This window comes from Erpetoichthys calabaricus, chromosome 1, assembly GCF_900747795.2.
Source record: "Erpetoichthys calabaricus chromosome 1, fErpCal1.3, whole genome shotgun sequence".
NCBI classification, from domain to species: domain Eukaryota; kingdom Metazoa; phylum Chordata; class Cladistia; order Polypteriformes; family Polypteridae; genus Erpetoichthys; species Erpetoichthys calabaricus.
The window spans coordinates 174,001,757-174,014,912 of NC_041394.2; the positions used below are offsets into that span (position 1 = coordinate 174,001,757).

A 13,156-nucleotide genomic window follows, 5' to 3' on the forward strand; every position below is an offset into this window, starting at 1 on the left:
TGGCAGCCCTCCCAGCTTTGAATCTCTAAGAAGACAAGCAAAAACTCCCAAAAAGGGAAAAAAAGGAAGAAATCTTGAGAAAGGAAATTCAGAGAGAGACCCCCTCCAGGTAGATTGGGCATGTGATGGGTGTTAGAAAAATGGGGTAAATACAATACACAAAAAAAGAAAACAAGTAATCCTCTTCAAAGAGCTAGATGGCCAATCTGTCATTGCTACCTCAGAAGTACAATACAATAGTGCAGAGTAAAGCAAAAATGTAAGAATAGATTATACCACTCACTAAATACAGAACTATCACGTGAGGATACAGATTTGATCAAATACATTAAAGCAACATTGACATCATAATGTCAATCTCAGGCATCATTCTAAATGTATAGTTATTTCAAAGTTTACGGTTGTGTTCTTTGTACAAAGTACAGTAGCACAATTAAATTATTTCCTGCACGACAAGCCAGAGACTATCACATTCAACCATAAACATTACAGCAGTACTGCCTAGAGGGAGAGTAAAATCCTAGCATCAGCAGTTAAGAGCTTCTGATAAAACATATCTTAATACATAATTCCCCTGCTTCCTCACTCACTCACTCACGTCCGTCCGAAGCCGAATGCACAGTCGCCTTCTGCGCAGCTGCCCGAAAAACCTTACGAGACCGACATCCAACTCCAACATCGTGGCAGGCGGCGGATTTACGGCCTCAAAAATTCAAAGAGAAAGGCGACTTCGATTAAAGCTCTAGAGGCCTGAAAGGCGATTTCGACTACAGCTCGAGGCCTAATTACGCATTCTGATTCAATACACCTATATCAGGTTTGTGGTGCTTATGCTTATTACTATTCCATATTGTACTGGAACATTCATAATTCAATATTATACTATAGGCCTGGAAAATTCATCAACTAACAGTACAAGCCTGTACATTAATGAGTAAAGCGGACTACAATCATTACAAAACAACTTCTTCGTCACTTATCATTTGTTCTTCATACACTGCTGACACAAACTCATGCCCGTTTCATCTTGCGTTGTCGAAACGGGCTCTTTGTCTAGTAAACAATAAAGTGGAATGCAGTAACATACAGGTACTGTACACAGAAAAGTGATAATACAAGATAAATATAAGTAATGGAAGGAGGATGACAGGATTAATATTCTAAAACAAAATGATGGTAAACTGACATTACAAGATAAGCAGCAAACCATGAGTCAAGTTTGACAATATTGATATTGCAATATTAGTTTATGTTGAGCAGTCTTATAACCTTAACATAAAATCTGTCCCTAAATCTCACTGTGCATATGCCAAAAGATCTGAGCCATTTGCCTTACAGCTTGCCCTCCTGAGGTAGTGGATGGTGTAAATGTCCTGGATTACTTAAAGTTCTGTATATGCTAGTGATCTTCTATGTTGTTTTCACCACCTTTTGTAGTGCTTTTCAATGCTGCACTGATCAGGTGCCACACCTGGATGTAATACAGAATCAGAATGGATTTCACAGCACACCTATAAAAAATGACACAAAGGGCTTCATTGGGTTAAGGTGTTGATGGGCTTTCTTAATGACAGATGATGTGCCCTCTACCCACTTGAGGTCAGAGCTGTTGACCTTCTCCACACACCACTGCTGCCCATACAGATGGGAATATGGACTGAACACTCTTTTCAGAAATGAATAACCATCTCCATAGTCTTACTGATGTTGTGAGAGAGGTTGTTAACCTAAAATGGAGGAGGTGTTTTTATTCATAATAATGCACTGAGGTTTACTTAGCATCTCCGCATCTTCTGAAACAATTTGGATAGAATCACAATGATAAATGCCAAGCTGTAATAATAATAATAATTCTTTGCATTTATAGACCACAAATAACAGTCAAATTTATTAAACTTGCGTACACACAAAAAGAATCTTGAACGTTATAAAAGAAAGCTTAACAGGAGAACTTGCGTACATTTATGGTAGATTTGATCCATCCATACACCAGAGAAACTGGGATAAATTACACTCTTGATTAAATAGGTAAACACAGCCTAAACAGCTAAATGACAACTCATGCATATAATAATTCATATCACTGAGTCATTATTATAATGTGCTTTTGACATTTGATTTGATTTTTTGATTTGATATATTTTGTTAATTCACAAGGGGTAATTATCTTTTTGCATGACTTTTGGGCATCAGAGCACAAGGTCAGCCATTGTACAGCACACCTGGAGCAATTTTCAAGTTAAGGGCCTCGCTCAAGGGCCCAACAGAGTAGGATCCGTTCTGGCAGTAATGGGATTTGAAAGAGCAACCTTATAGATACCAGCACAGATCCTTAGCCACAGAGCACCACGACAGACATATCAAATCTTAAAAGTGATGAATATGGTGTACAGACTGTATATGTTGCATTGTTATTAATCTTTAATTTAATATTGTTTTTTGTATCAGTATGCTGGTGCTGGAGTATGTGAATTTCCCCTTGGGATTAATAAAGAATCTATTTATCTATCTATCTATATTAGTTATACAGTATATTAGTATATTTGCACCCAAGAACTGTTTTGTTTTTTTCATCAGTTTATATTGTCTACCTGTTGTCATTTCCCAGGTAACTGTGTGACAGGTTTGGAATATCTCTGTCTTTGTATAGTGTGGGTTAGAGGTGGGGAAAAAAATCAATTTCTTTCCACACAATTCTGAGTTATGGCAATTATCTGATTGCCAGGCTGATTAAATAAATCAATATTTAAATGGAAACAAAATGCTGACATTCCAACAACTATATGCAACCTCGCATAAACCATAATATGTGATTAATTACTATAGACAGTTAAATATGAGTTGCATGCAACCAGGCATTTGCTGTTGCCATGATAACAGTTTACTGATGGAATTATTGCAATTAGAATGCATAGTACAAACATTTAGTTATGCTGCTGCAAAAATGTCCATACATGGTTGCTGCACACGGACACATTTTGCTGTCAAAACATTATTCCCAGAATAAAGTGCAAAACAAGAACATGCCTGATCAATATTGTTGTCAGAGTTATGCGATACCATTGCAGTTTAAATCTAAAGTCTAGACTCACTTTAGATTTCACAAAATAAATGGAGAACATGAGGACTACAGCTATATGCAAAAGTAGCCACTGTAACGTAAAACTACTAATTTACACGCGCATCTCACTCAACACCACTTGGAGAACCACTCTAATGGCTTTAAGCCCCCAGATTTGCCAAGTAAGTAGCAAACTCTGAACTACTTTTGGCTGCTCCTGTTAGGGGTTGCCACAGTGGAACATCTTTTTCTTTTCCATATCTTCCTGTCCTCTGCATCGTGTTCTGTTACACCCATCACCTGCATGTCCTCTCTTACCACATCCATAAACCTTCTCTTAGGCATTCCTCTTTTCCTCTTGCCTGGCAGCTCTATCCTTAGCATTCTTTTCCCAATATACCCACCATCTCTCCTCTGCACATGTCCAAATCAATGCAATCTTACCTCTGACTTTGTCTCCTAACCATCCAACCTGAGCTGACCCTATAATGTACACATTCTAATCCTGTCCATCCTCGTCAAACCCAATGCAAACCTAAGCACCTTTAACTCTGCCACTTCCAGTTCTGTCTCCTGTTTTTTGGTCAGTGCCACCATCTCCAACCCATATAACATAGCTGGTCTCACTACTGTCCATTAGACTGTCCCTTTCACTCTTGCTGATACCCATCTGTCACAAATTACTCCCGACACTCTTCTCCACCCATTACACCCTGCCTGCATGCTCTTCTTCACCTCTCTTCCACAATCTGTTACTCTGTACTGATGATCCCAAGTGTTTAAACTTATCCATCTTCGTCAACTCTACTCACTACATCCTCACCATTCTACTGACCTTCCTCTCATTCACACACATGTATTCTGTCTTGTTCCTTCTGACCTTCATTCCTCTCCTCTCTAGAGTATATCTCCACCTTTCCAGGGTCTCCTCAACCTGCTCCCTACTATCGCTACAGATCACAATGTCATCAGCAAACATCATAGTCCACGGAGCCTCCAGTCTAATCTCGTCTGTCAACCTGTTCATCACCATTGCAAATAAGAAAGCAAATAAGACAGCAGATCCATGATGTAATTCCACCTCCATGTTGAATGCATCTGTCACTCCTACTACAGACCTCACCACTGTCACACTTCCCTCATGCATATCCTGTACAACTCTTACATACTTCTCTGCCACTCCCAACTTCCTCATACAATACCACAACTCCTCTCAAGGCACCCGGTCATATGCTTTCTCCAGGTCCACAAAGATGCAATACAACTCCTTCTGGCCTTCTCTATACTCCTCCATCAATACCCTCAGAGCAAACATCGCATCTGTGGTGCTCTTCCACAACATTTAAATAAATTCCTCAGTTGTTGTGATAATGCAGAACAGACTACTGCATATTTTATTTGCAAGAACCTTCATTTATACACTGAAGTTGAGAATGCAGGAACATTATTCCACAATATGATCCATACTCTCAAGCCAAGATACATTGTTCCATCATAATGCTTTTTCTCAGATGCAGTTGTTCTGGAAATATGCAAAAATGCTAAATAGAAATTAAAACATATACTCTGTAAAGTGTAAAGATTTGCCTTAACATGTGAGCCATGGACTTCAATTACTACGAAGTATTATGTTACAGTAATATTATATCATATAACTGGAGAATGGTGCTTATCTTCTTATGTCCTACAAACCTTAGTTGTGCATGAAAGTCATACCGGGGCTAACAAGGTCGAGCTACTTCGTAATGTTACCGAGGAAAAGGAAATTGAAGAAAAAGTGCCAGTGTTAATCACCAAGAATGCACCAAATATGGTTGTTGCAGCTCAGGTGGTCAGCTTTTCTTGTTTTAAATGCTATGTGCACACATTAAAATTGGCAGCTCAGCATGCACTCAGACTATCAGCTGATGTGCAGCTCCTTGGAAGAGTAAGAAATGTTACAGGGTTTTTCCACAAAAAAAAAAAAAAAAAAAAAGGCAGAAATTGTTGAATCTTCCACAGCACAGGCCGATTACCAATGTGTCAACCCAGTGGAAGAGTGCACGTGATTTGGCACTATCAGTGTGAAATTTCTTAATTCCATGCATTTATACTGTTATGGATACAGTTAGGAAGTTGACTTGTTGACTCAATGAAAAACTTCAATTTTAAACATGTATTTAATTGTGTTACTCATAATAACTTGAAAATATCAAGTTGGGGAGAAATTATTTTCAATAAAAAAAAAAAATCAGCCATAATTCACCACATTGAATCGCAATACATTGACAAACACAATACTTTAAAAATTGAATTGACAGTTGGAAATCCCTGTAATATCAAATCGAGAGGTCTCTTCCAATTCCCATCCCCAGTTGTGTGAACATGCATAAAATATAACGTGTTCGCCAACATAAAAATGTGTTGCAACCCTGTCTGATTTTCCTAATGTAACTGAAGCACTTTACTGTAGTCATACTGTAATAAGGGTAACTAGTGAGAATGACACTGTTGTTGTTAAGTGTAAGCAGTGAAATTATATTAATGCACAAGTCACCTATGATGCCAAGATGAGAATGACAAATGTTTTTTGGGGAAAGTAGCTTTGACAGACTGCGGTGGGTTGGCACCCTGCCCAGGATTGGTTCCTGCCTTGTGCCCTGTGTTGGCTGGGATTGGCTCCAGCAGACCCCCGTGACCCTGTGTTTGGATTCAGCGGGTTGGAAAATGGATGGATGGATAGCTTTGACAGATATGATGATACTGTATGTGGTGACTGGCTGAATAACAACGATCATGTCATTACATGTGCCAGGTAATAGTGGCTACTTACGCAGACACTGGCACCTCACACCCTTCGCCAACCATGATAACTGTAGCACAATTGTCAGTTCAGAAAAGATGTTTCTTAACATAGTCCACTTCACAAAGAGAAATCAGTTCTTCTGTTTTCCACCATCTAGTAGGTCTAGCACTCCACTTTATGCACCATGTTTCAGATTCTGCTTTGAAACAGGAAGCAGCACAGAGTGGTAAATGTGTGGATGCAGGAAAGAATAGTATGCATCTTTGTATGCAGAGAAGGAGTAGTCCAAGCTGTCATTGCAACATATTGGACTGGAGACATGCTGGTGGAATAGGGAGTAAACATACCAGAAGCTTGCTTTGTTAAAATTCCTGGAGAATGGCAGTAATACAAAGTCTTCGGGATGGGTGTTTCATAGCTGGTGATGATGCTATGAAGCTCATTCAATGCACTGTTTGTATTTCCTCATGGTGATATGTAATCAGCAGCTACATAAACAGCAAAAAACTCCCTGGGTAGGAAGAATGAATGACACTAGATCAACGAATACTGTTTCCAGTGTGTATCTCTGTGAAACTGCTACCACACCCATGAACCAGTTTATGCGAAAACACACTCCATCTCTTCTCTTCTTCCTGGATAATTGTGTCCAATCAGTGAAGTAGATGGAAAAGCCCACTAACTGAACTACATAGTCCGGCATGTTGGCAGTCAGCCATGCTTCTGTAAAGCAGAAAGCACAGTCATTCCTCAGACCCCCGTGAAACTTAAGCCTTCCCCTGAGATTGTATAGTTCAATGGTTTACAAACTGGATGCCACCATGATACAATTCTGTGTGTGTGTGTGTCTGTGTAGTTTGGGAGGGTTACTCTCATGAAAAGGCTAACATTAAAAAAAAAATCAATTCTAATTTTGAACAGATTGTTTTAAATTGTGTTACATAGTTGTTAAAAGAAAATAACTGTTGTTACGGACTTTGCCACAATTCTCATCTAGTGTGGTACACAAGAAGCTGTCAGAAGATAAGCGAGGAATCAAGAAAAAAGGGGGAGTTGCCTTAAACAACAAAACAACAAAATACAAAAAAATGTATTTCAAAACATTTAAATTCCTGGAGATGGCACACCCAGATTACTCCCAGTTTAGCAGCATTAGGTTTACATTAGCTGGGGTCATGACCAAGTAATACAAAGTTTTGGTAGGCCTTAGCTAAAAAAAAATTGGGAACCCCTAAACTAACCTGTCTTACTACTCTATTCGTTTAACTGCTACAATTTACAGATCACAGCACCCTAAAATCTAAATTGACAACAAGAAATTACCCTTAAATTATATTGTTTTATTATTAGGAAAAACAATGAAGTAACAGAAGTGGAATCAATTTCTACAGGTACATCTTAACTTATAATTTCTACAGATATTGTGAAAGATGTTAACTCTAACCAGCAAGCTTTCACTTCTTCTTTGACACCTAATAAAAAAATCAAAGTAAATTTAAGATTCTATAATAAGGAATACTTAAAACCCGATTTTATTAAATTGGTGGATTGAAATGAAACTGACAGGTCTCAGTGTATAATCTGTAATGATGTTTTTGTCAATGAGAGTTTAAAATCCCCAAAATTAAAAAGACATTTGAAAAAACTGCTTATGTCAAATATGAGTCACAAGGTGATTTTGTGGAGGACTTCCTATGTTTTTTAAATTTGATGTTGCATACCCAATTAAAAACAAAAGATATGGACAGGCTCAATGCTGAACCAGATACAGTATACATGTATCCCTTGTCTTCTTGTGTTCCCAAATGGAATCATCTGCTTATGAACATGAAAGCACATCCACATTAAATGAAAACCTCTATTCAAATGTATACTGCTTACTGTGCATTTTTGTTAATTTCAGAATTTATTGCTAAAATGTTTCATGTTTTTATTTCTACTTTTTCCTAATAAATTGATATTTCTTCATAAAAATGGTTATATGCAATTAAATAATTACCATGCATAACAATGATGTAGCATTGATCAATAAGGAATAAATTACCATAATTTATCTTTAAGTTTTCACATATGTACTGGGTCACAATGCAAAATGCAGTTTCTTGAGTTGCTTGCAGTCAAAAAAGTTTAAAAAAACATTAAAACAAAGCAGCTTTAAAACAACTAAATGATTAGCAAAATAGTTGTTAGTGGTAGCCCTAAACTGCAAGCTAATCCACAATGTGCAATTAACATACAGGAATGGACTCTTAATAAGATTATTAAAACATTGTACAAGAAATACCATGGTGTAGAAATCAGTTTTTCACATCTGCGCAATGCATGAAGTATATGTATATGCATATACTGTGTATACATCTATAAAGCAAGTAAATGTTAGTTTTAACATCTTGCCTCATCAAAAACATAAGAATCGATGCTCAGTGAAATAACAAAATGACAGCTAGTTCTACATTAGCATGAACAAACAGGGACAACTTCTGTGTTGTAGTAGTAGTGTTATTAGATTATTAAAACAAAAATACTAATTACCAGATAAACTGGCATAAAACTACTCAATAAATGGGTTTACAGTATACAGAAGAACCCTAAATATAAAACATCATGCCCTTTAAACTATCAGCTGACAGGGAGAGCCATTAATTGCACAGATTTAAAAATGACAACAACACAAAAGAATATTAAGTGTTCAACTACTGTACAGCTGAAGCTCTGACATCACCTTAAATAAAACTGATGTCTGTAACTGTTTAATACTAAAATAAGTAGTTAGAATATTTTTTCACTTAAAAACATGTTTTGCTAAAGGATCCATGATAGTGAAACCGTCATTTAAAAATATAAGATGAAATTGTAGGGCTTGAAATAAACATTCACATGATGTGCATGCTTTCTGCTCTAATTAGTGTAACCTACCCCAAGTACTGTATGTGCTTTTGCACCACACACTACATGCATGCATGATAGAATTACCTGGCAACTCAGAATAAGTCTAGCATCATTAGGTGTGCGCATAAGACTTCCCTGCAAATGAACTTTCACCCAGTGTTGCCTGGTTAGCTATGATTGCCCTAAAACTGGATTAAGCTAGTCCAATAAATTAACGCTGTTTTCACTGGGCAGTAATAAGGTAAATGTACCGTATCACTTAAATATATAAGAACTCAGCCAACACTTCGAAGCCAGTCCCAACCCCGGATAAATCGGGAGGGTTGGCTTCAGGAAAATCACCCGGTCATAAAAATCACGCCAAAACCTCTATTGGAGAAATCTATTTTAAAAATTGCGAACCTCTATAAAAAATGAGTAACTACGGAAGAAGTCTGCAACTTAATATATGGGTAACAGACAATGTACCTTTAAAAATGCACGTGGGGCTGAGAAGCTTATTGAAACATTTTGCAAGAACAGCCTAGAATTGCAGATATATTTATTTCGCATTTTCCCAAGTGCGAATACCGTAAATATAGCTATTTAGGACAAATTATGACAAAGGTTACTGATGATCCCTTAATTCATATGGCAACACTGTTGCAGAATGTATGGAAACAATATATTGGGTATCGAAAGAACACAAAATGATCTGAGGATATTAATTACTTCTATCTATCTACTTCACAAGTTTAACTGCCGTACTTCAATACCATATAAATGTAAGGTTCAAGAAGTCCAAAGGGGTGAGATCAGAAACGACAAAATTGTCCTTCTTATAGTGTGCATTCCATTACTCACTCCTACGTCTTTTGGACAGATTCCACTGTACACCTGAGACTATGAAAGGTAACTCGGGTCTGCTAAACATGTATTTTTTCTTTTGTTCTTGTAATTGGAAGTGGTACTTTCAAGACCATAAACTTGATATGTAATATTTATAAGACCATAGTGAAAAACCATGAGATGGCTGAATACTCGTGCACGGTCCACACCTTTTCCTGTGTAACAAATATGCTACAATTTATCAGCAAACACAACATACACCGACTTTAACATTATTGCAAAAGAAGTCAGTCAGCCAAATGATATGCGGTAGAGGTCTTCAGCTCGGAACCCTAGAGCTCAACGCCGGCCTCCCCGTTGAAATGCTACAAATCCCACCGAACCGCATTCGGTTCGGTACCGCCACGCCTGTTCTTAATAATCAAATCCGACTTTGTTAGCTTCAAACGACGAGCTGGATTAGGGCCAAGCTATTTCTATTCAAACGCTACAGCTTCAATTTGACTAACCACCAATGTCCCAATACCAATATGTGATACCAATACATAAATAGCCAAAACACGCTCACCTGCCAGCTGTAAGAATCCACACTTTCTTCAGCACTCGCGCCGCAGGAAGCATGTGCGCCCAGTCTCCCGGAAGCATAAAGCCGAGAAGACCGTCTCACCGTCTATTCGCCAAAACATATGTCCGTCAAGCCAATGGCACACCCCATTGTGACTGGATGACTGTTCGAAAGTGCGATGCTATATGGCTATTCGTACAGATTTGAGTTGATTTTGCACGACGACCATTCTGTAGTGAGTTGAGCTGTCTGACCGGCTGTAAGGTTCTAAAACAATCCATATTTTGAATTAACTTTTCGCTACAGTGGTCTGTCTGTATACTGTACGCATCCACTTCCCAAAATGGTTTGGACGAATTAAGTGTGTCTTTGTTCCACTCTTCCTCAATTATATGTGGCAGGCTGGCTGTTATTACCTTTACGGACGATTCTTTCTTAGTCTGAGGGGTCTATAAATGAGTAGGTCAATAAACTGGCGCAGGAACTCATTTTGTTAATGAGTTATTTAACTCATGGTTCATTTAAAAATATTTAAACAGCTGCCTCTGCCTTCTCTTATGGTCCGGTTTTTAAACCTCGCCACAGTTTTGCTATATTGCCGACATTGTGAGAGAAAAATCGGAAAAAATAATGCAGCTGCATATATGGAAAAAAAAATTCTGTGTAACCTCAGAAATATTTTTTAAATAAAATGTGACATTGTAAAAGGTTTAATCTCGCTTTGTATGTTCTTGTCCTGGTGAGGGGCATGGTGGTAACAAACTGAGTTTTGCCTTTCATAGTCAGGTCTGTCATGTCCTGAGTCTGCCACCCTTGTATTCCCAGTGCAGTGGGTCATGTCCAATATACCATTTATAAGCTGGTTTATCTTGATCAAAATCGTCAGTACATGCCTAAAAACAGATGAAGGAGAAGAATTTCAGAGTGGTTAGTTCAGGGGTAGGCAATGTCGGTCCTGGTGAGTTGCAGTGGCTACAGGTTTTCATTCCAACCCAATTGCTTAATTACAATACAATACAATTTATTTTTGTATAGCCCAAAATCACACAAGAAGTGCCGCAATGGGCTTTAACAGGCCTTGCCTCTTGACAGCCCCCCCAGCCTTGACTCTCTAAGAAGACAAGGAAAAACACCCAAAAAAAACTTGTAGGGAAAAATGGAAGAAATCTTGGGAAAGGCAGTTCAAAGAGAGACCCCTTTCCAGGTAGGTTGGGCATGCAGTGGGTGTCAAAAGAAAGGGGTCAATACAATACAATACACAGAATAGAACAAATCCTCAATACAGTATAAAAATAAAAATTTTAGAAGTACGGAGCAGAATTTAACAGTAGATGATATTACATAATAAGATTTAGATATATTTAGAGTCCTGGAGACCTCACTCATCAAGCGGCCTCCCTCATTTGGCCATTCCACGGCTGAAACAGTGCTGGGCCAGCCAATCCGATGAAAGGACCCCTCTTTCCCACGATTCCTGCGATCCTCCATCAGGGATGACTTTACCTTATGCAGGCAAAACAACTTGATAGGTGGGCCGTGGCACCAAGTGCCACATTTGAGTACTGAGAAGAGAAACAGAATAGGTGAGGGTTAGTATCCAATTCTAACTATCATATTACTTATGTTTTAGTGCTAATGACTAACAACAGAGATGCAGTATGTACAGTTAATCAGCAGCTCTAGTCAGGATATGCTAAACTGAAGTAGTGAGTTTTCAGCCGGGATTTAAAAGCTGAGACCGAAGGGGCATCTCTTATAGTAGCAGGCAGACCATTCCACAGTTTAGGGGCCCTGTAAATAAAAGCTCGACCTCCCATTGTTATTTTATTAATCCTTGGAACCATATGACTAACTCTCAAATGTTTCTTAATTTAGGTACACATAGAGCAAATCATTATTATTACATTTATTTCAACACCCTCCATAAGAAAATATAGTCACAGATAAACCTGTATACCTTGTCTAAGAAAAGCATCGCACTCGTTCATTATGGACAGAATGACTTTTGCATTTTTACAGATCAGGATTTTCTCTATAAACTCAATCAGGATTTGAACACACTTCATTGCAGCTGTCCATTTAACTTCACATTTAAGAGAAAATCTTTCCACATCTTGCTGCCTGCCACTCAGTGATCGAGAGACAGCCCCATTCTGGTCTGACAATGTCAGTATACTCCATCGACAATGTTTTCCTGCAATTCTTCTCTTCTATGTTTTCTGTTATATCTTTTAATAGCCCAAGTCACTCAATTAAAGTACAATCAAGCTATTATGAATACTGCCTATTTTTTGTCTGCCAAAGGCAACTGCACACAAGAAATAAGTTTGTGAGTTGGGAAACAAATGCAGAATCCCTTAGCACAATAACAATCAAACAAATATATTGAGACTAAAAGAACAAAAAGGAAGTGAATAATGATTGAAAATTGGCTCAATGTATATTAAATTGCTGTGTCCTGGGATAAACTAGTGTCTTAAAATGTACAGTATTAGGCTCTACCTTGTGCATACTGGGTCAAATACATGAATGATAGCACAAATGTGGAAAACAGAGGTACATTTCTTTAATCAAAGCTGCTACAGTACATTCATGTTCCAGTTCCTGTTCCAGTACTGTTTACAATGAAATTCATGCTTGCATATCTAGAGACAATCCAAAATATTACCCACAGTTGAAAGGTCCAACCCTGCTGTCTCCTCCGTTATAGGAGATGGACGTCTGAAGCAGAGCTCCACTAGCAGCGGCTTTATTTTCCCACGTATTTCATATTATTTAGAGGTATCCTGTATTTAACCCAACCAAGGAACTTCCACTACAATATACAAGCATGAGTAACAAGAAGAAAAGTCAGAAAGAACCGGAAAAAAAACTTAAAGCTGCATCAAAGTCTGGACAGACATCGGCCCGAGTGCAAGGTATGGCCTCTCGGAGACTGACCTGGAACAGGCAGACGAATGCGCAGATTTCCTAGGACCCTGCTCCATTGTATCATCTCCAGTCGAAAGTGAAAATGGGAGTGAAGGTG

The 13,156-nt window shown here is 38.2% G+C and overlaps 1 protein-coding gene across 5 annotated transcripts in view; it reads right to left on the minus strand.

Annotated features, from left to right (window-relative positions):
• The window catches only part of pus7 (pseudouridine synthase 7), a 67,258-nt gene extending 57,057 nt beyond the window's left edge, over window positions 1–10,201 (minus strand). For 4 of the 5 annotated variants that reach the window (XM_028808610.2, XM_028808602.2, XM_028808592.2 and 1 more), the window contains exon 1: window positions 10,132–10,195. In XM_028808610.2, the coding sequence (XP_028664443.1) occupies window positions 10,132–10,184 (53 nt within the window). In that variant the 5' untranslated portion in view covers window positions 10,185–10,195. Of the gene's footprint in view, window positions 1–10,131 lie in introns of all 5 variants that reach the window. The other variant, XM_028808618.2, reaches the window with a different exon arrangement.
• Window positions 10,202–13,156: the final 2,955 nt, after the last annotated feature.